The following is a 27274-nucleotide window of genomic DNA, read 5'->3' on the forward strand; positions in this document are numbered from 1 at the left end:
GCAGCGGCTGCCCATAAGATTATTTGCCAGAAGAGTCACTGGTTGGTTACCTTCTTGGGTTGGGGGCAGGTGGGAAGAGGGTTGGGAAGCTTGGGAGGGATTTGTTGTTTGGGGTGGAAAGGACTCAGAGCTGGAGACTGTGTCAGGCAGAGCCTTTCCAGGGCTAGCTCTGGCTTCTTCTGGGGCTGCAGTAGCATCTCTGCCTCTGTCATTCAGGCACTCAGCACCAGAAGGTCCTTGGAGGTCAGAACAGAGAACCCAGTTAGTGGAGGAGATGGCTTCTGCTTAGAACCTCAGCAGTCAGCTGTCTGTGGATTGGGTAAGGCACATTTCCGGGAGCAAGCAACCGTGAACAATGAAGATTTATTGGGATTAAAGGGACCCGAGGAGCACCCTGGCCATGTCATTAGCTTGCCCAGTACAGGAGACCTAAGGCAAGACCCTTCCCTCCCTGCCTCTCATCTCCTTCTTCCCCCAAATAAGGGAACCAGTCTTGAGCCTCAGTCCACATTCTTCCAAAATCAATTTTCATAACTAAAAACATCTACAACAAAGTAAATAATGGAGTTAACCCATAGAATGAAATAAATACCCATAAGTCTGTACTGATATAAATCATTGGGTAAATAAACTAATGGAGGAGAAGGGATGGCTCTTCCTTGTAGAAAAATTTCAACTAATAAATGTGGAAGGAGTGATAGCAATAGAAAGTCTCCATTAGGCAGATTCCACAGTAATAACTTGCAGACAAGAACCATCAAAGAATGGCAAAATGAGTGGAAGAAAGTGTGGTGAGAAATAGGATATTTGAGTAGTTGTCTCCAACTGTCTCCTCATGAGATATTTATCAGTTACAATGGGAAAAATAGTAACTTAAGTGGGAAAACTGGCAGGGACTTCCTTGACCACATGATCAAAGTCAGTATCCCCAGGAATAAGACACTGACATTGCGTGCCCCCCATGTGGTGTGCTGAGAGGGGCACAGCATCCCTTCAGTGGCATTCTTGCCAAAAATAAATAACCTCAATCTAATCATGAGAAAACAATGGTCAAATCCAAGTTGTAGGACATCCCACACAATGGGCCAGACTCATCAGAAATGTCAAGGTCATAAAATACAAGGAAAATTTAGGAACTCTCACACATCAGAGGACACTGTCGCATACTTGGATCGACAGCCAAGTGCAAAGCAGGATCATGGATCCTGAACCTGACAAAGGACAGTAGTGGGAAAACCATTGAGGAAGGTCTGTAGATTAGTTAATAGTTTTATATCAATGTGAACTTCCTGATTTTGATCATTATACTCTGGTTATAGAAGATGCTAGTGCTACACAAGAAACTGAGTGAAGAGTATTCTAGTACTCTCTGTACTATTTTTGCAGCTCTCCTATAAGTCTAAAATTGTTTTTAAATGAAAACTTGAGGGGTGCTTCAGTGTCTCAGTCAGTTAGGCATCTGCCTTCAGCTCAGGTCATGATCCTAGGGTCCTAGGATTGAACCCTACATTGGGCTCCCTGCTCAACAGGGAGTCTGCCTCTCTCTCTCCATCTCACCCTATGCTCATGGTCTCTCTCACACAAAAACAAATAAATAAATGAAAATCTTTAAAAAGATAAAGTTAAAATAAAACATTAGATCCATATAACAATAACAAGAAGGAGAAGAGGAGGAGGAAGAGGGGGAAGAAGAAGAAAGAAAAGAAGGAGCAGGCATCTAAGTAGCTCAGTTGGTTGAGCGCCTGACTCTTGGTTTCAGCTCAGGTCATGATCTCTGGGTCAGGAGATGAGCCCTACTCTGTGCTCAGCAGGGAGTCTGCTTGAGGTTCTCTCTCTCTCTGCCCCTGCTCCTCCCACCATGTGCACGTGCACACACTCTCTCTCTTTCTCTCAAATAAATAAATAAATAAATAAATATTTAAAAAGAAGAAGGAGAAGAAAGTAGTTATCATTTATAGAGGCTGTACAAGATCAAGACTGGGCTGGGTCTTTATTTTTAAAGCTTATTTATTTAAGTAATCTCTGGAGCCAGTATGGGGCTTGAACTCATGACCCCAACTCACATGCTCTACAGACTGAGCCAGCCCGGTGCCCCAAAGCTGGGTCTCAGTGGTTCTGCACCTTTCAGATCCAGCACCCTCGTTTACATTTTATCACCGTTATTTGTGCTGTCTCCTTTAATATTCTGAAATGAAATTCATAATCTATATAATCTACTTACATCCCTTGTTGGAATATAAAGAAATAAAATCATCCCCACTGATTTAAAAAAGGCCCTTAGGTTGGGAGGGGGCTTGCAATACAGCCCCAGTCGAGAACCACTGGTTGGAACTGCGTCTATTATTCCAGTACAAAACCGACTTCTAACCAGCTGAGTGACTTGGGCAAATGGCCTACCTTTTCTGATACTTGGGTCCTTCATCTATGATGTGTGGGCAAGCAGTGACCAGGCCATGCTGAGGCCCAAATGTATGTAAAACAGTGCATGGGGCACAGTACATGCTTGGGAAATGGGATGATGATGATGGTGGTGGTGGTGGTGGTGGTAGTGTTGTGGTGATAAACTTGTGCCAATCCCATCTATATTTCCTTGCCCCGTTTTAAAAATGAATAACAGCATTAAAATGCTGTATCTCATTTAATTTCAAACTTGATGAGTGGACATTATTTTTCCCCATTTTCAGATGAGACTGAGGCTCAGAGCATTGCTGAGGTCCTACAAGAGCTCAAGAGATGGGACCACCCACGAGCACTGTCCTACATATGACCCCTGCCCACACTGCCCCTCCAAGGTCACTGCCCACCTCCCCTCACTGCCCCCCTGAGGCAGTAGGGGGACACCCCTGGGCTGAGACCCAAGCCTGGCAGTTGTGTGAGGAACTGGGCTCTCTGCATACCACTGGACGCGGTATGGATGCGGCCACCTTTTGAAAGGAAATTGTCATTCTGGAGCAAAGGCCCATTCTTTCCATTTCTGGGAGTATGTTCTAAGGAACATATTGAATCCTGAATCCAGAAACAGGTTTGTGAACCAGGATGTTCACTACAGGATTCCTTATCATAACGAAGACACTGATAATGACGGACACTTCTAGGATGTTTTCTATGTGCCTGGGGCTGTATAAGGCACTTTACAGTAGAATCTCATTTTATTCTAAAAGCAGCCCTGTGGGGAGGTGCTATGATTAACCCCTTTACACAGCTAAAAACTGAGACGTTAAGTGGCTTGTTCAGGGTCGCTCAGCAGAATCAGAATTGGAACCCAGGCCACATTCTTTAACACTAATGCCCTACTGAGTAAAGTCATGTTTAAAAATAAACCTCCAGAAAGATTGGAATGAAAAAGAGCTAAGTGGTCATTTCTAGGTTGCAAATATGTATCCCCGAGGATAAATGTGTTTGTTTAATCTTTCCTGTATTTTCCAAATTTCAGGTAATGAGCACATGTGGCTTTCCTAGTGGCAAAAAGACCTTCTGCATTTGAATGTCAAGGCACCTACCAAGATTATAATTAGCAATTACTTCAGGAATATTTATCCAAAGGCCCATCGTCCCACTGGCTAGGAGAGATCTGCAGGGGCCAGGACTGTACATTTTATTCACTGCTGTATTCCCACCTCTTTGCACATCGCCTGGCACTTAATAAAAGTTTTTCCAATGAACTACAGGGCACTTCCACTGTGGGCAAGCCCCTTACTGCTCTGAGCCTCAATATTCCCATCTGCAACATGGGAGCAATGACGTCTGTCATGAGGATGAAAGGTATGGTGGATGGGGAAAGGGTTCTTAAGGGTTCTTCAGCCTTGTTTCTTGTTCCCTTAGCGCCCCCCTTTGACGGAAGAGGCCCCTGATGCCCCACCCTTCCATTCCCTTCTTCTCCTCCCAGCTCCTGGGCATGGAGCCGAGAGCAGAACAGAATGCTTCTCCCCTTACCTCCAAGACGTCGATGTCTGCATTGCTGAAGTCAATGTTGAGGATTTTGGGGAGAGGGACACCAGAGCCCAACACAGCTGCGAAATGAAACAACAGCCAAAGGGTCAGGCATAGTCAGCATGGCCAAGAGGCATTACAGGAGGCCACGGGTATTTTCAAGGAGACCAGCCATTTCTTTTCCATCTCTAGGCCTTTGTCCTAGCAGGTGCTCCTGCTCGGAGCACACTCCCTCACCCTTGCCTGCCTGCCCAGTTTCTGAACTTTCCAGGAGACTCTGGATGTCACCTCTTCTGTGAGATTTCCCCCACCCCAGACCAAGCAAACCTGGGCTCCTGCCATTCCCTTGAACTGCCCCCTATCGTTACAGAAATTAGTTCCCTGTTTCCCTATCTGTCGCTTCTACCCAGATTGTGAGTTTTTTTGCAGGCAAGGAGTATGTCCCCAGCATCACCCAGCCCTGCACTGGGCACAGAGGAAAGGACAGGTGTTCGCTGAATGGAAGCATCTGTATATGGAGCCCCAACAAGTGACCGCCATGGGCTGTATCATTTGCTTTTAGATTGTCAGAACTTACACAGATTTATTTTGTTTCATGTTCTGGGAAAGAAGGAAGAAAGGAAGGAAGGTAGGAAGGAAGGAAGGAAGGAAGGAAGGAAGGAAGGAAGGAAGAAGGGAAGGAGGCAGGGTGGAAAGGAAGGATGAAAGGGTAGGTGGGGGTAACTGACTCAAGTGAAGTTAAACAGATTTGCTAAAATAAATAAATAAATAAATAAATAAATAAATAAATAAATAAATAAATATAAAAATAAAAATAAATAAATAAACAGGTTTTCTGCCTCCAGCAGGACTTTTCAGAAAATGAAGGACATTGCAAATCTAACCCAGAGCAAAATATTCAGAATTTCCCAAACTGGCTTGGCCATGGAACCCTCTTCTTAAGAGTACCTTAGGACTAATTTTTCATGGAACCCACTTTTGAATCATGACCCTGATCCAATATCCGACTTTTGAGAATGGTAAACTTCGTTGGAGTGAGAATGAAGGACTTGCTGCCAGATTCATACCACCTCTTGGTGACCAAGCTGGGTGGAGAGTCTCCACCTCTTGCCTCAAAGGTCAGCCCAGCCCAGCCTGGCTCCTGACATCATCCTCTCCCGCCAGGGAACATGCATGGCCTTGGTGACCAGGGCTTTCCTGTGATTCCAATTCAGCCTCCTCTGGTGACAGCTTCCAGGATAAACTTCTGTTTGACACAGAGAGCTCCCCAAATGCACCCCGGCTGGTAGAGCTGATACCAGCCCCTCTCCATCCTCTCCTCTAGAAAGTGAAAGTGGGGAAAAGGAGGGTGGGGGTGCATTGGCAGAAGTGGTGGGGGTAAGGTTTCCAGGTACAATGGGGTTCAACTCTCCTAGCCTCCAGTAGCCCCCGAGTTCAGGAAGCTTCCTGATAACATCCCAGAGGTACCACAGAGAGGAGGAATCATGCTCGGTCCCATCCTTTTGTGAAGCTGGACAAAGAATACCCTCTCACTGATAACGTGGCTGCCTATAGGTCAGATGCTGGGTTAGAAGGCTTTGTCAGAGCAACTTTAGCTTTATCTGTACTGAATGAACATTTTTTACAACAATAATGTATTCATATAGTCCCTGTATAAGTAAAATTAAATACATGATTAAGAATCAATCAGGGACCCAACAATGTGAATATACCTAGCAATATTAAGCTTGTACCTAAAAACAGGTAAGAAGGTAAATTTCATTTTATATGTGTTTCACCACAACTAAAAATAAACACTAAAAAAAATCAGGAAATACCTTGGATTATATTTTTTCTTTAATGGAGAAAAAAAGAGTTTAGAAGAAAGTATGACCAGATGTTGAGATTAATTGCCTCTGGGAGGTGAGATGTTACTTTCTAAGCTGTTCTGGGCTTTCTATAACTTACACACATATCATTTTCATATGTAATCAGAAGTTTACATAGATAACCAGAAAAACAAAACAATCAGCCAGATAAGGAAGAAGGGGGAGGAAGAGAAGGAAGAGGGGGAGAAGGAGGAAAAGAAGAAGGAGAAGAACACAGCAGAAGCAGCAAACAAGGAAGTTGATGGACCCAGACAACATTTGCATTCAGAGGGTTAAATAAATAAGCTTAAAATGAAGGTCTCAGAAATACTGTCGAGGCAGAATGGTTGTGTGTCAAATATGCCCAACAAACCAGCAGCCGCCAGGTCCCCAAGTTATGCACGTTCCTAAGCTCTCACCGTTCATGGCAGGCAGAAACGCCAGGTCAAAGATCTTCTCGACCAGCACTTCCAGGAGGCCAACCTGCAGGAAAGAACGAGAACTCAGCCCAGGCAGGGGTTCACTTGCTCGGATCCCCAGGGCTCCTTGAGGCCCTGCGCTGTGGCCCAAGCAGGAGGCGTGGAGCTGCTCAGGGAAAATCTGGCAGCTGCTGTGACTCCAGAACCACCCAGTTGGACAGCAGCAAGGCACATCTGTCCACCTGCTGTCTGTGCAGTTGAGGAGACTCAGATCCAGAGCAGGGCAAGCTCCAGTCCAAGACTTATGGTGAGGCAGGGACTGGGGGAGGCCCAGGGCACGTAGTCTCTGGTGGCTTGCTCTGCAGCCACCATGGTGTCATGCAAGGCCCTTGGACTTGGGCTGTGTAGCCAACGCTCCAGGTTCCCAGCCTGGTTCAGTCTCTACAGGCCTCTGGTAAGTTTCCCTCACCTCTCAGACCCTCAGCTTCCTCAGCTGTAAAATGGGCCGGCAAGCCCAGCTTGCAAGGATGCAGCGAGGGGTACAGGCGGGTCAGGTAAAACGCCCAGCCTTGAGACTTTTCATGTGTGTGCACTCCTAACTTCCCTAAGCATAGGTTTCCACATCTGAAAACAGGAGGAAATAATACTTCCCTTGTATAGTGGTTGTAAAAGCCAAATGTAAACTCCTCTATGTAAAGCACCTGCCTTGGGGTAGTACCACATGGTAGGACAGTGACAGAGCAGGGGACTTTTATCCTAGTGCTGTGACCTTGGACAAGTCACCCAACTTCTCTGCATTTGGCTGCCTTATTTGGAAAATGGGTTAATAATTGTACCCAAATCATAAGTTTGTTGGGAGGATTAAATAAGAGAAATTTGTTTAAAAAAAAAAAAAACTTAATTTGGTGCCCAGGGCCTGTCTCTGTTGTCCCAGAAATATTCTCTAATTTCACACTGTGTGAGTTTCTTTTGCTGCTTGGACTCCAGAGATTTCAGTTTTGGTCCCAGCTTTGCCCCAACAACCAGCTGTGAGGCTTGTCAGTGCCCAGCCCTGGGGCCCAGTTTCTCCATCTATAGAATGAAACTGGTGACACCAACTCCATGGGTTGTAGAGGCCGGGGTCAGAAAAACTCAAAAATAGGCAACACAATGGATATTTGAGTTCCTTTGCCCATGTGGAAATCTCACCCAAGCTCGTTTGGGAAAGCAAGCCTCTGTTAGTCGTCAATTTGTAAAGAAAAGAGGGGGCATTTCTAGAGATTTCAGTGGTGTGGGGGACCCAAGAATAAACAAAGAGATGATGAAACAGGACCAAACCCTAGAAGCTGAGCATCTCCGATTAGAAAAGCAGAATTCCAGAGCGTGGTGGTAAAGTGTGGTTAGAAATAAACCCAGCCTGCTTGCTAAGGCTCAGAGTGGGTTGGCATTGCTCAAGATTACATGGGAGTGGCAAAACCAACCCCCCCCCCGTGTGGTACCCCCCATCCAGAGAGGCAGGGGTCTCCCATGGGACATGACTGACCCTATCACCTCCCCTCCCTGGAATGGAGGGATTTGGGCCAAGTTGTCTCCAAGGGAATAGTCAGTAAAACGGAGCAGCCTCACAGGCAGAGTTGGAGCTGTGAGTCAGTAACTCTGTCCCCTCCCTGCCTTTGTGGGCCTCAGTTTCCCCACCTGTAAATAAGGCCTGACAGAGATGATGCCAATGCTTTGGCATCCACAGACTCCCTGGGCCCCAGCCAGCATCCCAGAAAGGGATGCCATTCCCTTCCTCTGAGCTTAGTACTTACATCAAAGTTGCCTACGTTTGAGGTTCTGAGGTTGAGGTGAGTCCTGCCAATAAAGCAAACAGCCCGTTAGAAGTAGTGATTGCCTGAGAATCATAAGAGGTTGTATTTCAATAAACTATCAGAAGCCCCCCTCCACCAACATCTCACAAAGACCTCACCTGACCCCGGAGGCAGTTAATGAGATCAATGTCGAGCTCCGCATATTGAGCTCTATGTACTGGATGTGATGCTCAGGCTTTTATATCATACACAGTAGCCACCTTATCTGAGATTTCATTGTCCGAGGCTTCAATGACCCGCGCTCAGGGGCAGCCTCCAGAGACAATCTCCCTTCTGACGTGTTGTCCAAAGGTCAATACTAGCCTGACATTTCATTACAGTGCCTACGTCATTCACCTGACTTCATCTCATCACGTGGGCCTTTTATCATCTTACACCATCACAAGAAGAAGGATGAGTATAGGGGTGCCTGGGTGGCTCAATCAATTAAGCATCCAACTCTTGATTTCAGCTCAGGTCATGATCAGGGTGGTGAGATCGAGCCCTGTGTTGGGCCCTGCACTGAGCATGGAGCCTGTTTTTCCTTCTCCCTCTGTTCCTCCCTCAGCTTGTGCTCTCTCTCTCTCTCTCTCTCTCAAATAAATAAATACAATCTTAAAAAAAAAAAAAAAGGATGAGTATAGTACAGTATTTTGAGAGAAACAACATTCACATAACTTTTATTATAGTATATTGGTATAATTGTTTTATTACAAGTTATTGTTAATCTCTTACTGTGCCTAATTTATACATTTATAAGACATACTCAGGTATGTCTGAGTAGAAAAACACTGTGTAGCCAGCGGGTGGTACCAGCTGATTCTTCAGGCATCCACTGGGGGTCTTGGAACATATCCCCTGCGGATAAGGAGGGACTGCTGTACACAAGGCCCTGAGGCAGCAAACCCACCTCTCCAAGCCCTAGTTGTTTCTTCTGTAAGATGGGAGAATAATAATCCCAAATCTGCAAGGCCATTGCACGGCTAAACAAGATAATGCCTATAAATACCAAGTGCAAAGCTGGGCACATCATCATCATCACATCCATCGCTATTATTATTGATATAGTAGTTGTTGGCGGTAGGTCCTTTCTATTCAGCTCACAGCATCACCCACTCTGCCCAGATCTCACCAGTGGTCTTAGCAGTCACAGCCCAGTTTCATCCTTGCAGACTCTCAGATTTACCCAGCCCTGACAGCCATGCAAGGGGACCTCTGGTGTCCTCCCGGGCGTCCCTTCAGGAGCCGGCACCAGGCACGGCAGCACCAAAGAGAACTTTCTGAGCAGCAGGAGCCTGAGTCTGCAAACCTCCTTACTTGTCCAGCTTGGCGTCGATCATGAGCTTATCTCCCTCTACGGAGAACATGGCCAAGAGTTCTGTGTCCTGGAGGAAAGGAGAGGAGAATGAGGCACCGCTGCTCTGTGTGCCAGGAGCTGGCTAGGAGCTGCATGAACACAGTTGTCCCCCGGGATCTTGGTCAAACCTCCTTTTACAAGTTGAGACCCCAGTAATGCTCCCTAAATAATGGATATGCCCCCTCTGGAGGGAAGGGTTGAGAATAATAAATTGCCTATGTTTGCTGACACGTGGGTTGCTTTCAAGGAAGTCAGCAGAGCCAAGTGAACATTCCTCAGAAAGATACTATCGCAGGGAGCAGTGATTGCTTGGCTGGTGGCGGTGTCTGAGCTGTCTCAGAGCGGGTGGGGAGGCCTGCAGCCTATGAAACCTGCTCCAGATGAGCCAATGCAGATGGGATTGGGCACCCCCAGTGTCAAGCACAACTCCCCCTCACCACCCCCAGCAGAGGGCATAAAAGGTCCAGACTCAACCCCTCTCCAGCAGAAGCCTTATTATAGGAAAGTCCCTCTTTGCTTGCCTCCTTCCCCCACCAAAAACATAAAATAAAGTAAATTAGCCTAATGAAAAAAAGGAAGCTCCAACACATTCAGGTGATGTTACTGCTAATAGTAACAATTATTGGGATGATAGAGTGGGAAGGGGCCAGACCAGGCAGGGCTGGAGAAAAGTCATGGCTGCATCTTAGGGGCACTGGAGAGTCATGGCAGGGCTCTGAGCTCAATCATACAACATTTGGGCGATTGATAGAAAAATTTTCACACAGTCAGAACTAATCAACAAGGGGCAGTCATTTCCATTCCCTGGATGAGAACCAACCCTTTTAATCTGGCATCTGATGATGCCCAAAAATGACTCCCAACACACCGTAACTTGGCATGCTCTAGCCAAGAATACCTACTTCCCAGATTAGAGGTGGCTCATTTAGTCTTGAGCACTGGGAAGAGAGACTGAGAAAACATAGCAGGGGGAACAGAACCCCAAGTGTCTGAATCTAAAGGTTTAACCACTGAAGGAGAAATGGCATTTAATACAGCCCATTGTTTCAACAAATATTTACTGAGCATCTACTGTGTGTGGGACCCTATGCTAGGCTCTGAGGATCCTGTAGTGAATAAGACAATTTGCATCTCTGCCCAGCAATAAACTAACAAACGCATTGTATAGTGACAGGTTAAGAACCAAGTAAAGCAAGGGTGGCAGAGACAAGAGAGAGAGAGAGAGAGAGATGGGAGAGGATATTTTAGATAACTGGTCTTGTGAAAACCTCTCTGGGGAGGTGACATTTGAACAGAGACCTAAAGGAAATGGGAAGTGAGTAATGAAGAGACCTGGGGAAAGAGCATTCCAAGTAGAGGAAACAGCATATGCAAAGGCCCCGGGGTGGAGCTCCACCTGGCATGTTGGTGAAATAGCGAGGAGCTGAAAGGTAACCAGGGATGATCTAGAAGAATTTTATGGGTTATTGTTAGGGGATTGATTTTTGTTTCAGGGTTGAAAGGAAATATTTTGAGAAAAGGAGCCACATGATTTTAAGAGGATTCTTCTCTATGATATAACTGGAGATTATTGTATTTGTATCTGTCTCCTGCTAGGTACCAGGGACATGAGAAACTTATGACATGACAGGTTCTTCTCCAAGTATCTTACTAATGCCCTTACTAATGCTGCCATCCCCACAAAGTAGAGGAGAAAATCAAGCCCAGAGAGAGGGAGTGATCCACCAAAGTTCACACAGCTAGAAGTGCTAAAGACTGGATTTGAATCAGATCATTTGGCCCCGTGTTGCGCTTGTAGTCACTATGGTTGGTAGCATGGAGATTTGAAGGGATCTGGGGACTTAAGATCACATGGCACCCCCACACACACTGACACTCACCACATCAATGAGGCAGATAGTGGTCTCAACGTCATTGGGCTGGGAGACCATGACCTCAGAGGTGGCAAACACCTTCACCAGTGCCTTGTCCTTCTGCAGCGTCACCGAAGGTGGGTTTGGCACCTGGATCCTGATGGTGAGTGGGCGGGACTCAGGGTACTGCTGGAACACCTAGGGGTGGACAGCAGGCCTGAGTGAGTGGGGCCCTGGGTAGTGAGGGTGCCTGGTGGGTCATTGGCCAATCTCTAAACACATGGCACAGGGTCTCACATCGGGCACCTTCAGATCCAACAGCACTGCTCCAGCCCTACACACCACATGCAAAGACTCTCACCTGCTGCCGGGTTTGGGCAGGGGGCTGCCCTCTCCGAGCCTCTCACATAGGGTTACTGGGAGAATTAACTGTGGGGGTGACAGCAAAGCTCCGAGCTCAACGCCTGATGCCTGCAAATGCTAGAATCTGCTGCTGAGCAAGATGGGTTCACCTGGACATTCATGATTGTATCAAATCATCGCAACAGTTCCACAGGGTATTTTTTCTCCATGTTACAGATTTAAAAATTGTAAAAAACTGATTAAAAAAACTGAGGCTCAAGCAAATTGTCCAAGACTACCAGGAGAGCTGAGGTTCCCGCACAGGAGTATGTCACTCAGAAGCCCAGGGCCTTCCTCCCCTCCTGCTCCCTCTGGATACCCCACTTGGAACAGAAAGTCCACAGTTTGGGGTGCCTCACAGTGAAGTCTCAGAGCAAGGTGTAGCCTACCTGGATTTGCTGGGGTCTCAGGAGACCCACTAGAGGAGGAACCTGAGCCTGTTTGCTGCAAATGGACTCCCCAAAAGCTAATTAGCTAAAGGGATAATTCATCAGACAATCAGTTCCCATATTTGCTAAATAATTGCTTTACCAAAAAATTTACTTTAAGGAACACTCTTCTTTTTTTTTTTTTTTTAAGATTTTATTTTTAAGTAATCTCTACACCCAAAATGGGTTTCGAACTCACAACCCAAGGTCAAGAGTCACATGCTTCTGACTGAGCCAACCAGGCATCCCCAAGAAACACTTTTCTTAAATATATTAAATGAACATAAATATATGGGAAAAACTACACAGTTACTTTAAAAAGAAATTCATATAAATGGAAACTTCCATGTGCAATGAGGCAGTGTGAATCCTGGTCTTGAGAAGACTCTATTCATTTTCTTGAACACATTCAAGGTGAAATTCTTTTGAACAAAGCCTTTTGATTGGTCTGTTGGCCAATCGGGTAAATTCAGTCAAATGACCACTCAGTGAAGTCAGCCTTTGGTAAAAGGGCTTTTGACAAATCAATAATTTGGTGACTTGTCTTTTCACAAAGGGATTTTCAGGATAGCTGGAGGGGCCTAGCCCAACATACACTGTTTCCAACAATTAGCAACAGTGGAGAGGTTACCTCAAACTCTGCCCCCTGCAGCAGGAGACCCAGGATGCCCCTCCCAGCTCTGATGAAGACTCTCCTGGTGACTCCGCCCCTAGTCTGAGTCCCCTTGCTACAGACTCAGCCCTAAGTCAAGGTCTGAGTCCCTGCTCTAGCCTGGCTCTGCCACTGCCACATTGTGTGACCTCTCTGAGCCTCTGTTGCCCTGTCTACAGGTAAAATGGATTGATCCTCTCTTCTGGCCCCACTAAGGGCGGGGGTGGGGTGGTAATCAAAACCAAATAAAAAAGTGTATTATTAACTTTTTTTTATAAGCTCTAAAGTGCAGTGCACGTAAGAAGTGGCCCAATAAATAAAAGGTCCAGCTGGCTGAGGGCTCTCCCTGCCTGCCTCCCAGGGCTGCGACTATTTACGACGTTAGATCACAGAGCTCGGCCATTCAGCTTCTAACCACATGAGGGCGATAGTGACCATTTGTTGAGTTGGGTCTCCCTTCCTGAATTACTACCAGAGACAGGTAGAACAGAGAAATGTCTAAAATGGTTGTAGATTACAGCAATCCTTTGAACCTGCGTGACACTACGTAAGAAGTTCTTTGCTGCCAGGTGCAGGGTAACAGGCTTGGGACCAGCGCTGGGACAAGAATAAAATTCCAGCTGTACACAGCTACTAATCTGACCGGAGCACATTTGTCCCCATCTCTTTTAAAAAGATTTTGTTACTATTAACAAGAACAATAATAGTGAGCATTTATCAAACGCCAGCTCTGTGCCTACATTCAAATCCCAGGTTCAAATCACACAATGAAGTGGGTGTTGTTATTCCGTTTTCCAGATGAGAAAGCTGAGGCCCAGAGAAAAGTCCTTTGCCTACGGTAGTGTGGTTGAGACCTGCTAAGCTAGAATTCAAATTCATCTTTCTCTGCCTCCAAAACCTGGTTCTTCCCATCTTTTTTTTTTTAAGATTTTATTTATTTATTCATGAAAGACACAGAGAGAGGCAGAGACACAGGCAGAGGGAGAAGCAGGCTCCCTGTGGGGAACCCGAAGCAGGACTCGATCCCAGGACCCTGAGATCACACCCTGAGCCAAAGGCAGAACACTCAACCACTGAACTGCTCAGGCATCCCTGGCTCTTCCCATCTAAGCCATCGCGCACCTGACTGTGCTCTGTATCTGCATCTTTACATGAATTATCACCTTCATCTCCCTTACTCTCCTAGACCAAGCTGTGGAATAACCATTAGCATCTTTTTTTGACAGATGAGGAAGCCAAAGCTCAGAGATATGAAGACTCTTGCCTGAAGGCATACAACAACAAAGTAGCCAGGCTAGGATTAGACCTGTGCAGGCTAGTCCACTGCTAGAGCTCTGAGTCTTTCCATCTCAACCCTCCATGCCCCCCACTTCATAGGGATTTGGGCACCATATCTTTGTCACTACCCACCCTAGTGCTGAGTGTCTCCTCTTCTGACCCAGTTCCTGGGACAGCTAGAATGAGGGTAGGGCTGAAGACAAGGGGACACAGCTGCCTCACATACCTTGGGAATCAGAGCACCCAGCGTGGACGTGGTGAGAGGAGGAAGCTCTTCAAACTGCAAGACAAGAAGGGTCATGTGAACCCTGAGGCTATGGAGACAGATAGGAGTTGCTAATGCAGTTATTAAACTTCTACACACCCTCAAACAACCCCTGGGGGCATCGTCTTCCCCTTAAAGACCCCTTAGGAGGCCCTGCAAGTCCAACAGCCACCACCATACTGATCACAGTAAGTCTTCTGTGGTTGAGTGGACAGGGCCAGCTACTTAAGCTCACCACAGACATGACTTTACAGAGCAGGAGGGAAGACCTGACTCTTTGTCCTCTAAACGTAGTTCTTGATTAAAACAAGGTGAGCCTCAGTGAGTCCATGTGCATAACCCAGTGTCCACTAAATGCATCATTCTGCCATAGCTCTGGAGAACCTATACTATTATCTCCTTAACGTTTTCTTTCAACTGACGTGCTTTTGAAAACCTCAAATACTAAAACATGGAAAGCCAGTACCGTTTGACAGAAAGAAATGGCAACTGGAAGAGTGAATACAATGAAAGCAAAATAACACCATTGCATTCTGCTTGGATATCATTGTCTGTGGAGAGCTAGGGCTAGGGGTGTGAGTTCTGTTTTCTCTGAGTTAAAAAGGGGACACTTGAAAGTGCAAGAGAGGGTTAATTATATACTAGCACCAAATGGAGACTTTCCTCTTGATGGAATCAAGATGGGCATAATTCATATGCTGTTTTTTTGGAGAACATATTATTCTTAGCAGATGCACACAAATTTATGGAGTGAAATGTCATGCTTCCAAAAACATAAATTGCTCAACAACAGTTAGGTAGCTAACTAGATGATAGACAGGTTAGATAGGTGGATGAATGAAAGGATGGTTGGATAAGAAGATGGACAGAGAGAAGGATAGAGGGGTGGATGGATGGATGGATGGATGGATGGATGGATGGATGGATGGATAAGTAGGTGGGTAAATGGGTGAGTAAGCAGATGGATGGACTGGTAGATAGGAAGCAAATATGGCAAAATGATTGGTGAATCTGGGTGAAGGATATTTGGGCATTAATTGTAACTTTACTGAAGGCTTGAAATTTTCATAAGAAAAGATTTGGAAAGAAAATTATTCTAGATTATACCTTATTCTTATATGTCATTTCATTTTTTAATATCAATGTTTACCAAGTAAAAGGATTCTAAGCATTTATATTGGGCTACATATATAGGAATATATACTGTGCTTTTAAAGAAAGATTGGCATAAAATTAAATAGAACCCAATAGGGAGCAACTTTCTCATCATATGATTTGACATTACTTCATGCCGTGGGTGTGAATCACCTAACATCACTGTAGGCACCATGCTTTGGTAAACACTGACATAGTCAATCTATGAGTGGGGAATGGACTACTACTGTTGTTGCTTTAAAGCAATTTCCCCAAGGCTGTGGGAACTAGATAGGATCAACAGGGAGCTGTCTGCTGCCCAGCCCAGCCCACCTCTCGATGGCGCCATGACTCACCATGCCGTTGGTGATGTCAATATCCAGTGCCCCCTGCTTCTGCAGGAGGGCCAACACCGAGCCCAGGAAGTTGGCAGAAATGGCCAGTTGTGAGTTGGTGTTGTCGCCCATGGGGGGCAAGTCTGGCATCTTTTGTCTCGGACTCATGGCTGGCCGCCCCAGAGGGTAGTCAATGAGCTCTCCTCCAGCCTCCCCAACCAGAGTCTAGGGAAGCAAAGAAGGAAGGGGTCACGGGGAGGGTACAGGGAGATGAGTGGAGGAAGAGACTGAGACTGGGGTAAGGTCCCGAATCTGCTGCCTCCAGGCAGCCTTCCTCGATTGAACCCACTGGGTCTGAGTTTTTTTTAATGACCCCCACGTCTTCTTCATTTGTGATGGAATGGAACCTCTTGCAGTTCTCACTTTATGACCACTAATAAAAAATACATCCTTTGCTTTAAATACATGTGTGACATAGATTCTTCCTCCCTCAGTCCTGCTAAAACGAGTTAGCATGTTTATGGATCTGCAAAATGCCATGGCGTATCTGCTCTCTAAAGACCAGACACCTTTCCATGGACTACCGGTATTGTGTGATATGACCCCCAAGGGATTTCACCACTTCACAGAGAGCCACTCTGCCCCTCCTGCCCTGGGCAGTCCCTGCCACCATCTCACTACCCCCACCGTGGCACCTTCCCACACACTATTCCCATCCCCCACACTCTTCTCTTGTTATGGCCCACTTCTGTGGCAGGTCTCAGCTTAAGTGTCACTTCCTCCATGAAGCCCTCCATGACCTCCCTGGGTACATCATATCTCCTTGTTTTAGGCTCTGATATCCTGGGACCCTCTTTCATCACGCTCATGATCTTTAATTGTGTATTCGTTTGAGTGACTCTTGGATGGCTTATCCTCTCCAATAGACTGTAAGCTCCATGAAGGCCAAGATTTTATCTTGCTCACCATTGCACCTCCAGCCCCAGCCCAGAATCTGGCAAACAGCAGGTATCCAACAAACATCTCTTGAATAAATATTGTTTATGAATACACTAGGTGTGATGTATATAGGTGCACAAGAATGCTGTGTATGTGGCAGCATAGGTGTGCATCTGCAGGTCTGTAACTGATGGAGCAAGGGGAGAAGTACTCATGCTGGTACAGCCCAGGGGAGGTACACTGTGCCCCATGCACAGTTAGGAGCCAGATTCAGTGGTGTGCTGGAACCAGCTCATGCCAGCTCAGAAGCTGTGACATTCTATGCATGTCTTCCCAACACTTCATTCAGTGATATCAAGTTGGTAGCTTGAAATTAGCCACGGTAGCAGTATTTAGATCATGGAAATCAGCAAACGCTACAAATTGGGACTTTTTTTTAATCATGGAGAGCCAGATGTTAGTACTTATCACTACTGGCCAGATTCATTCCTCCTGGAAACCCAAGCCCATAGTAGCAGAAGGTAGATTGCCTGGGCTTAGATCCCAGGCTCACATCTATTCACTGTGTGACCTTAGACAAGTGGCTTAACTTCTGTGCCTCAGTTTCCTCAATAAAAGTTCACCTTATTATGTCATACGGTTGCTGTGAGGATAGCCTGAGTTAATCTACATAAAGCACTTATAATGTGCCTGGCAAGCAGTAAGTGTTGGCTGTGACAGTGTTTCCTGATGTGGCTCCTAGAGGGTCCTCAAGTCATCAAATGAGGGCTCTGTTTCAACATTGCTTCCCATGAATTGAGTAGAAGCCCATGAGCCTGACGCTCATACCCGGGCCCACCTCCCCTTGCCCCAGGGCCCTGGCACTCACATTGAGGTCCAGCTCCAGAAATTCACCAGTCACAAGCGGGAGGCTGGAGAAGGTATACTGGACACTTCCCAATATCCCCAGAGGAACCAAAGCTGTAGGGAAAGATAGAGGTCACAGGGAGTCCCCTTGACCCTCCAAGATGCGTTCCTTCCTTGTGCCCCAAAGCAGGCAGTGCAGCAAGGTTCCAGCTCCAGACAGCATGAAAAGGGCAAGAGTTCTGGGTTCACATTCCAGCTCTGCCTCTTCCTTGCTGTGTGACCTCAGGCAAGAAGCTTCGCCTCCCTGAACTCCAATTTCCTCCTCTGTAAAATAGGCTTAATATAACTCTTAGGAATATTCTGTGGGATCCATGAGATTCTGGATATGGATAAGCTTTGTAAACTGTGAAGTACTGTGACCAGGGAAAAAGTTTTAAAGTTCCACAATATGGTGCTTAGTTAAAGCTGGGATTTCTCTGACTGCTTGTGACCAATAGCCCCATATTTTGGGCTCTTCCTCCCTTGTTCCTGGCCACAAACGGAGAGAATTTTACCTGTCTGCGAAAGCCATCCTCAAACTGCCTAGGGATCCCAAGAAATGGGATCACCACCTAAAGGGGCCTCGCTGCATGACTATAGAAACTATAACACCTCATAAGTTAGGTGTCTCCATTATGTTGGCCCATATGAAAGGAGATCCCTGGAACCAAGCTGTGCATGAACTATGGGGCAGGCTTGCCTTCAGGAATGTTCACTCAGAAATCTTGCATCAACTTGACAGGATGAGCACTAGGTGTTACACTATATGTTGGCAAATCGAACACCAATAAAAAAAACATACAAAAAAAAAAAAGAGACAGAGAGAAAGGAGAAAGAAATCTTGGATCATGGAGTGGTACTGGAGCCTGGTACTGAGGACCTGGACAGTCTCCATGGTGTCTCCTGCTATTTGCTCTCCAAATCTTCTGTGGGCTGAAGCCAACCCCCCCATTTTAGAGATGAGGAAACTGGAAAGTCCTTCCAAGTCCATGCAGTTGTCAGGGCAGAGCCAGGGCTCAAAGCCAGACGCCCAGTCCCAGTCCAGAGTATTAGCTTCCGGGCCAGGTGGGAAGCTCCTCGTCCCAGGGGAGATGTCTGACACCAAGGGGAAAGGCCAGGTAGCCTCTCTCTTGTGACATCAACCACACCATGCTCCATGGGCCTATGAGAGGTCTACTGTTCCCACCATACTGGAACCTCTTCCCAGACATTCTATGTCCCCACTGCCTTTCATGGCTGGACCCAGATCAGGGCTGGTAAATGTTGGCTGAATGAAGCAAAGCAGGAAGCACTTACAGTCCACGAGACCCAGCTGGTCATTGACAAGACCCAGGACCACGTCCACAATGGGGCAGAGCTGTAGGGGGAGATGGCATGAGCATGTGATGGGGCTGGGGTGATCATAGCTAATGATAATAATAGCTAATTAGCTAATGATCATAACTAATAATCATAATAATGATCATAGCTAACATTTATCACCGTGGGCTCCATGCCGAGCACTGACCTTTCCCAGGGGGAAGGCTCTCTTATAATCTTCATTTTATAGATGGGAAAACCAAGACTCAGAGAGGGGATATGATTGTCACACAGTTTGGAAGTGCCCGAGCTGGGAGTCAAACTAGAAACTGCATGACTTTTAGTCTCCACTTCCCTATCTCTTCACTAATTTGTCCCTCCATATTCCTCCCCGTCCTCCCCAGACTTCCAAGAACATGTCCCAGCTTCTGGCTTCCTCCATCCCTCTGGGTCACCTGCATGCCCACAGGGATGGAGGCTGGACTGTGGTCCCTCAGTCTGGGGAAAGTTTGTGCTTCTTGCTTCCTGTCTTGGGGTGGGTTCTTACCAAGTCAGGGAGGACGTTGGCCAGGACTCGGTTCACTAAGTTGTCCACGAGGTTGGGGAGAAGCCTGAGAAGAGAGGAGTGGGGAGGAGGAGGGAGCTCACCAAGCTTGTCTACATTCAGGGCCCCTAGTCAGGCCCTGAACAGCAAGAACTAGAAATTTGTTTTGAAAGCCAGAATGATGGTGGCTGGACCTGACTGGACAGGCTACCCCAGCAAATAGTTTGACTTTTAATTCAATTCATCTGTCCATCCATCCATCCATCCATCCATCCAAGGAACAAATGCTCCTGGAACTCTCCAATGGGCCAGGCCCAGGCCAGGATGTTCCTGAGTTATGAGTGCAAAAGTTGCTCCCTCCTGCTCATCTGCCCATCTAGAGGGCTGCTTGCCAGAGCTTTGTGCAGTCTGTCCAAAGAGAAATGAACCTCTTACTTTATCCAAGCACCTTAGCACCGTATCTGGTGCATAGTAGGTGCTCAATAAGCATATGTGGAAGGGAGGGGAGGAGAAACACTGGCCGGCAAAATGTGCTCATTTGGTCTGCAAGAGGAAATGAATCGTTGATGTTGAAAAGTTTGGGAGCTAGGGTGGGTTCTACCAACAAGGAAACAGGTCCAGAGAAGTGGTACAGGGCAAGTTTAAGTGCATCACCTAGCTATAAACTAACTGTCCTAACCAACAAGTTAAGGGCGGGGGGAGGCAAGAGATCATAGTATTGATTCAGAGACAAGACATGTAGATGGGCAGACAGACAGACTTTTAAGGCAAGAGTTTGTTTCCTGAGGCCCTGCAGTGACGAGAAGGTGGCTATCCCAACACAAGGTGTCACCGACAGCTTGGTCGCTTAAAGATCCATCCTCCCTGCCCCCACTGAACACTGCCCTGTGTTTTGGTCTCCTTTTTAAGTGGATTCACACCTTATGGGGCCTTGCCTTGGTTCCAATTCTCGTTGGGTGATAGGGCCCTTGAGAAGCACATGCACGTTTATCCACACATGGGTGCATGTATGTACATACATGTGGGGGCGAGGGATAATTTGAATTTAATCTGTGTACATTCAGGGCACAGACTGTTTTTCTCTTTCTGGGAAATTATCCAGCAGATACATCGGTCCACATTTAAAATGCACATAAATGGTTATTCAATTGTAACCTGCTGGTCAGAGCCGAAGATTAGACAAATTGCAATGTCCCCACACCAGTGGACCGGATCAATAAACAGAGGTGCTCAAGGAACAGTGGAGGCGAGGTTTGAACTGCAGGCTGCTTCTAGAGCCTTTGCTCATGACCATCTGGTTTGTCAAAGACAGACCACTGCACCTTCCCCCCAGGCACGCCGCTGCCCACTGGTACTCACCCTCGAAGCAGCTTGACTTTAATACCTCCCAGGAGGGTGTCACATCGCTCAATAACTAGCCGAGGGTAGCCTGTGCGGTCCATGGTCAACCGCACCTTGGCCGTTATGTTCACTTCCACGGCGATGTCCAGGAAGCCAATGAGACTAGAGGAGATCATGGGGGCAGGGAGACGGTGAGTCAACTTCAACTCCAGGCAGCTCAGCTTCATTCAGTTCTACCGAGCACCTTGCCCCTCGGGCTCCATCCTTGCTATCCCTGCTTCTTGCTTTTGTGCATCTATTATGCACCTTGCTCATCTCTAGGTGTCCCAAACTGAAAGGCTTCCCCGGTCCCTCTACATCTGTGAACAAATCTGTCTCCCCCTTAGTCTATGAGAGCTTCCAAGGCTAGGAACAGGGGTGAATATATGAATTCCATACATAAATTCTGGTTTCCAAGGTGACCACCCATTGACCTAGCTTTACAGACATGACCCCGTCCCATAGGGAGAAATCAGTGCAAAAGTCCACTCCCTAAGGTCCTTTGATAAGCACGTACTTTGTGGCAGGCACTATTCAGGGAAGCATTTGCTTGTCTTTCCCCACCTGTGGCCACAGCCACCTGGAAAAGGAGGTGTCAAATCGCCCATTGCAGGTGAAGACACTAAGGCTCAGTGACATTAGGGGGCCGACCCGAAGTCACACAGCTTAAAAGAGGGTCAGGATTCAAACTCGAGCTGTCACTTGTCTCCAGCCTCCCAGAGTTTCACAACCACGTAGGCTACCTTCACTGCTGATGGGGGCCACGAAATGACCTGAGACCGACAGTACTGGTAACTCATTAGGTCTTACTATTCCCCCACATGATGGATGAAGAGGCTGAGGTGCAGAGAGGGGGAAATGACCTGCCCAAGATCTCCCAGCCAGGACATAGGGTGATGGGGACCCCTCTAGGGCCGAGGGTACGCACCTCTTCCCGTTGATAGCCACACGGGTATACAAGCTCAGGTAGACGCCCACGCCAGGCAGGAGCCGTACCGACACCCGGGGTAGGGTCAACTCCACGATGCGCAGCCTGCCGAGGACCCAGGGTGGTGAGATGCTGGTCACCCCCACTGCCCGCCACCCCTTACTAGGAATGTCCTGTCTTGCACCACCTCCTTCTCTGTGCTGCATTCATTCCTCCTGGCTCTAAAGAGACCTGAGGTTTGTGGATAGAACTTGGAAAACACAGAGAAGTGAAAGGGAAAGAATGCCATGGCCCATGCTCCTATTGCTTGGAGACCCACTGTTTACATCTCTATGTATTTCCTTTGAATCTTTTTTTCTTATAAAGATGCCATTTCCTCTGCTTGTCCCTGCCCCCTCTTTGCCTGGTTCCTTCCTACAAATTCCCTGGTTTCAATTTAAGATCCTCTTCCTCCAGGAAGCCTTCCCTGACCTCGCCCATTATACATATCCTCATTTCCCCATGAACTGGTTACCAGTGTTATAACTGTATGATTATTTTCGGGTGTCTTTATCAAAGCCCATATACCCCATCAGCCTACAAGCTCCATGAGGACAAGAGATGTGTCTTTTAGGCTAACCACGTGGCCGCATGCCCAGTGCCGACACAGTGACCTGCACATAGGAGGGGGGCTAAGTATTTGTTGAATTAAATAGTGAATATGAGGAGACTGGCCATACTTGAAATCATATATGTGTAATTTTAAATCCGTGTGTGTTTTCCACTTTAACTATGATATGACCATTTTACAGATGAGGAAATCGAGACTCAGAGCAATGAAAAGAGTGGCCTAGAGTCACACACATACATAAAAAGGTGAGCTGAGACTCAAATTCAGAACTGCTTAAGGACAAGACCCAAGCCATAGAGCTTGGAACTCTGAAGATGTCCAGTCCTGACACCAAGCCTTGACGTGCACGGGGCTCCCACTCCAGGGCCCTGGGGTCACCTCGTTTGTAGGTTCATCATCTGGACTTGATAGGGAGAGCCGGGCCCCACCTTACCCAGTGATGCCCTGCACGGTGCTGAGGATGCCGCCCTCGCCGAGCACGCCCAGGACTCCGCCTCCTCCGAGAAGTCCTCCATCACCAAGGAGACCACCTCCACCGAGCAGGCCACCTTGGCCCGACAGGATGCCATCGGCTGCCAGCATGCCCCCAGTGCCCAGCAAACCACCTGGGCCCAGTGCCCCCGTGGCTACACCAGGCGGGATCTCTCCAGGCCGCAGCTCTCTCCGGTGACGCCGGCCCAAGGCTGCCAGACCTTCGGCGGACCTGTACCGCCCGGGGCCCCTGTGGCCCCCGTATGCATTCTCGGCATTGCGGTAGTCGCTGCGTCTGAGGTCCCTGATGCTTCCATCTGACTCAAGGATCTCACCGTATCTGTATTTGCCCCCCAGCTGAGCGGTGTTGTCATTGGTCTCGATGTGACCATACTTGTAATTACCGCCAAGCTGTTTGCCATTGGTATATTTTGGGGGGCGCTCTCGGACATGGAAATCGTTGTAGGGAACACCACTGACACCTCGGGAGAATTCAACGCTTCTGTAGTCATTGTAATGGTGTCGGCCACCGCCCAAGAGACCACCACCGCCACCCAGCAAACCTCCACCACTGCCACCCAACAGCCCCCTACCACTGCTGCCACCACCACCTAATAAACCTCCCCCAACTCCATCTTCACCCCCTCCACCCCTTCCACCAAGCAGGCCCCCCAGGAGACCACCTCCCCTACCACCACCACTACCACCCAATAGCCCTCCACCACTGCCACCCAACAGCCCCCCACCACTGCTGCTTCCGCCACCCAACAGCCCCCCACCACTGCTGCTTCCGCCACCCCACAGCGCCTCACCCCTGCTGCCTCCGCCACCCAACAGCCCCTCACCCCTGCTGCCTCCGCCACCCAACAGCCCCCCACCACTGCCACCCAGCAGCCCCCCACCACTGCCACCCAGCAGCCCCCCACCCCTGCTGCCTCCACCACCCAATAGCCCCCCACCACTGCTGCCTCCACCACCCAACAGCCCCCCACCACTGCCACCCAATAGCCCCCCACCACTGCCACCCAGCAGCCCCCCACCACTGCTGCCTCCACCACCCAACAGCCCACCACCACTGCCACCCAATAGTCCCCCACTACTGCTACTACTTCCACCACCCAGGAGCCCCCCACCACTACCACCCAGGAGCCCACCACCACTGCTGCCACCACCACCCAATAAGCCTCCCCCAACTCCGCCCAACAGGTCGCCACCACTCCCTCCACCCCCACCACCAAGCAGGCCCCCCAGAAGACCACCACCCCCACCACCTCCACCTCCACTTCCACCAAGCAGACCCCCCAGGAAAGGTCCGCCACCATCACCACCAGCTTTACCCATGGGCACCTCTCTCAGGGCTGAGCGGAGAGCATCACTCTGCTGTAGGGTGCCCGAAATGGCTGCAGAGAAGCAAAAGTTCAGTCAGGGCTTTCTCCCACAGCCCCCAGGTGCCAGCTTTGGAGCACTGCTCAGATCTCTGGCCCCACTTTTCCCATTGGTAAAATGTCAGGGTCGAATGGGAAGACTCCTCCAGGCCAATCCAGCCCTGACATCGTGGCAATCTCACTAGCTGCTGACCTTGACCTGTGCACACTTTAACTAGATTTCTGTATCATTCACCAAACCTGGAAAGATTTTCTTCTTCTTTTTTTTTTTTTTTTTAGATTTTCTTCTTCATCCTTCCTTTCGAGTGCTCCATACTTTAGAGCTTATAAACCTGCTAAAACAGGAATTGAAGCAGGGCTTGTCTTCATTTGCCAGATGACAAAAATGAGGTCCCAAGAATTAAAGACAGGAATAATTACAGCTCCCACATTTGAGGGCCTCCCATGTACCAGGAACTGTGCTAAGTTTTCAAAAGGCTTTTTTTTTCATTATCCTCATCTCTGTCCTCTGCAATGCAGCCAAAATCACATCAATTTTGCAGATAAGGGAACTGAGGCTCAGAGAATTCAAGTCTTGGACTTAATGTCACACAGTTAGTATTTGAGCCCCAGGAAAGCTGACTCCAGGACCCAAGCTCTTAGTCACTGCAGTCTACTGCCTCAGGTGTAAAGTCCTGAACATGGTGTCTTGCACACCATAAGTGCTCAGGAAATGGTAGCCAAAAGCAAAGGGGGGAATAATTTACCCATTCACCTGATGCAGAATCTGCCAGTGAGGAAGAGGGTCCTTGGGAACTTCAGAGTTGGCTGGACAGCCCTGCCCACCCCATGTCACTTCTAACCCCCTGCAGGCTTGGACTCACCATTGCTCAGCACATCTTTGGTAACCCTGAGGACGGTGTTTGTCTCTTGGAGGGTGCCACAGACAGCTACCACACACAGAGCAGCCACACACCAGGCCGTCCACATTCTGGCACAGCTTTTCTGCTGAGGGGACAGTGCATCAGGTGGCTGTGGCAGGGAGTCACCACCCTGGCCAGCAGATGGAGCTAGGCACCCCCCACCCCCACCCCAGAGTCATATTAAGATCCTGAGGCCCAGAGACTGGGAAATGTACTGAGGTCACATATAAGGCAGGTCCAGAATTCCCAATACCATCTTCTAAGTTTTTCAAAATGCAATGAATCTGGATACATAAAGCAGATTCATTAACCAAACTGTTCTAGAGCCATGGACATCTGATTATCTCCCAAGATGACATTTCCAAATGGAACAACAGGGAGAGGGGTCATGAGGATTCCAACCAAAATAGCAAACTAGAGGCAGACAGGTTCTAGAGATCTCTCCAGCATCTACCCCTCTGTTTACCCACCAATCCATCCATCCTCCCATCCATCCATCCTTCTATCCACTCATCTTTCCATCTGTCCATCCATTTATCCATCCATCCTTCCATCCATCCATCCCCCTATCCTCTCATCCATCCATCCATCCATCCATCCATCCATCCATCCATCCATCCTTCTATCAGTTCATCAACCTGTCAACACATTCATCTAGTCATTTTTTTCAATGCATCCAGCCAGCCAGAATGGCTACCTACCTCTTTGGAGGAGACAGTTCTCCACCACGTAGTTAATATTAAGGGCTCTGTATCAGAGCTATCTGGGTTCTAACCCACAGACAAGAGACTTTACCTTTTTTAATCTGCCTCCTAACCACCAACACATTGTGTTTGGTATGCAGTAGAAGCTCAATAAACTGTAGCTGTTGTTATTGTCTTGGCACTATTATTTCAGAACCCTAAGAAGTGGGTGTGGAGTGTTATGACATTGGAGGTGAAGAAGCATGCATTTAGGGATGAGCTCCTCAGCCTCTAAGAAACTTTATTTTGGTGTCTCCATGCCCTCACCCACTTCTCTCACTCCCTGAACTCAGTCTATGCAGTTATCAGCTTCAGAGGATCATTGACTTCCCTCTGGGCCAAATTGTGAAATCACTGGCTTCAGCTCCCTTGACTTATATACCCTCTTCCTTTTCCCAGGTTCCACTTCTCTTGAAGTTCACAAAGCCCCAAGTTTTCCCCCACTCCCATCTACTCCCAGAATATTGGAAGCACTCATTTATACTGGAATATGAAGGACTAATATGTACGCAATTTTTTTTTCTGGTTTCCTTACCTCATCCTAACCCACTATCTAGAAAGTTCTGTGTTCAAAGAGGGATCACCACCTTCAGTTAAAAATATGGGCTCCAGTGGAGGGATTTCTGGCAAGCAGCTGAGGGGGCTCAAAAAAGTAAAGGTATCAGGTACCCCAAATCCCTGGGAAATGTTAAGTGCAGCTCTGTTAACTCATGTAACTGGTGTGACTCAGACCCTTTTGTTGATCCCTGAGAGACTCTCCTGACTATGTCCATATTATAGGCAAGACAACAGAGGGTCAGAGCGGGGTCACCTGGCAGGTCTCCAGTCTGAGACTCTCCTCATTGCCTCCCGAGGCCTCAGCCTCCCCCTGCCCAGACACTAAATAGGGAAGGGGCCCCTCCTTACCCCTGCAAAGTCCCTGCAGCTCAGACTTGAGAGGTTCTGTTCACCGGGCCCTCTGCTTTTGGCGAGTCTAGTTACAGGCCAGCCTTATATAGCAGCTGGGTCGGAGCCCAGACCTAGAGAGGGAAACACCATGTAATTACAAGAGATCGGAATCCAGATGTGCTCTGCAAATTGGGCATTGAGCCCTAAAACCACAAAGGTTTGCGGTTTGTGGCTCATTCTGAGAGCTATGTTCAGCCCCGGATGGTGTCACATGAGCTGAGGTTTATCAGCCCCTGGTCTAGGCACATTACTGGAGACTCCAGCTAGGCCCCCAGATGGGAGAACTAGAAACATCAACAGATGCATCTGGTTTTCAGCTCTAAGCCAGGCATTGTCTGCTCCAGATGGCCTGGGCAGCCAGGAAGTCCCCGGAACTGGATTCAGCATCAGGGTGACTGGGGTTCCAACTCAGCTCAACCCCCGACTCGCTGTGTGAACTTGGGCCACAGTCTATTAAATGGATATAATACCTGCCTCACAGGACTGATTCGAAGATTCAGGGAGATGCATA

The 27274-nt window shown here is 48.0% G+C and overlaps 1 protein-coding gene across 1 annotated transcript; it reads right to left on the reverse strand.

The window, feature by feature from the left end:
- Positions 1 to 212: 212 nt before the first annotated feature.
- BPIFB4 (BPI fold containing family B member 4) lies at positions 213 to 26755 on the reverse strand. The gene is made up of 17 exons (XM_041733378.1): positions 26722 to 26755; positions 25034 to 25154; positions 24123 to 24185; positions 22748 to 23267; positions 21705 to 21809; positions 20756 to 20899; positions 19400 to 19463; positions 18850 to 18910; positions 17537 to 17628; positions 15751 to 15954; positions 14222 to 14275; positions 11263 to 11433; positions 9343 to 9410; positions 7987 to 8029; positions 6197 to 6260; positions 3934 to 4010; positions 213 to 236 (listed from the first exon to the last, which is right to left on the reverse strand). Exons 2-17 carry the CDS (start codon positions 25137 to 25139, stop codon positions 213 to 215), a joined length of 1860 nt encoding a protein of 619 aa, XP_041589312.1. The 5' UTR covers positions 25140 to 25154; positions 26722 to 26755.
- Positions 26756 to 27274: the final 519 nt, after the last annotated feature.

Source organism: Vulpes lagopus, chromosome 18 (genome assembly GCF_018345385.1).
Source record: "Vulpes lagopus strain Blue_001 chromosome 18, ASM1834538v1, whole genome shotgun sequence".
Classification (NCBI taxonomy): domain Eukaryota; kingdom Metazoa; phylum Chordata; class Mammalia; order Carnivora; family Canidae; genus Vulpes; species Vulpes lagopus.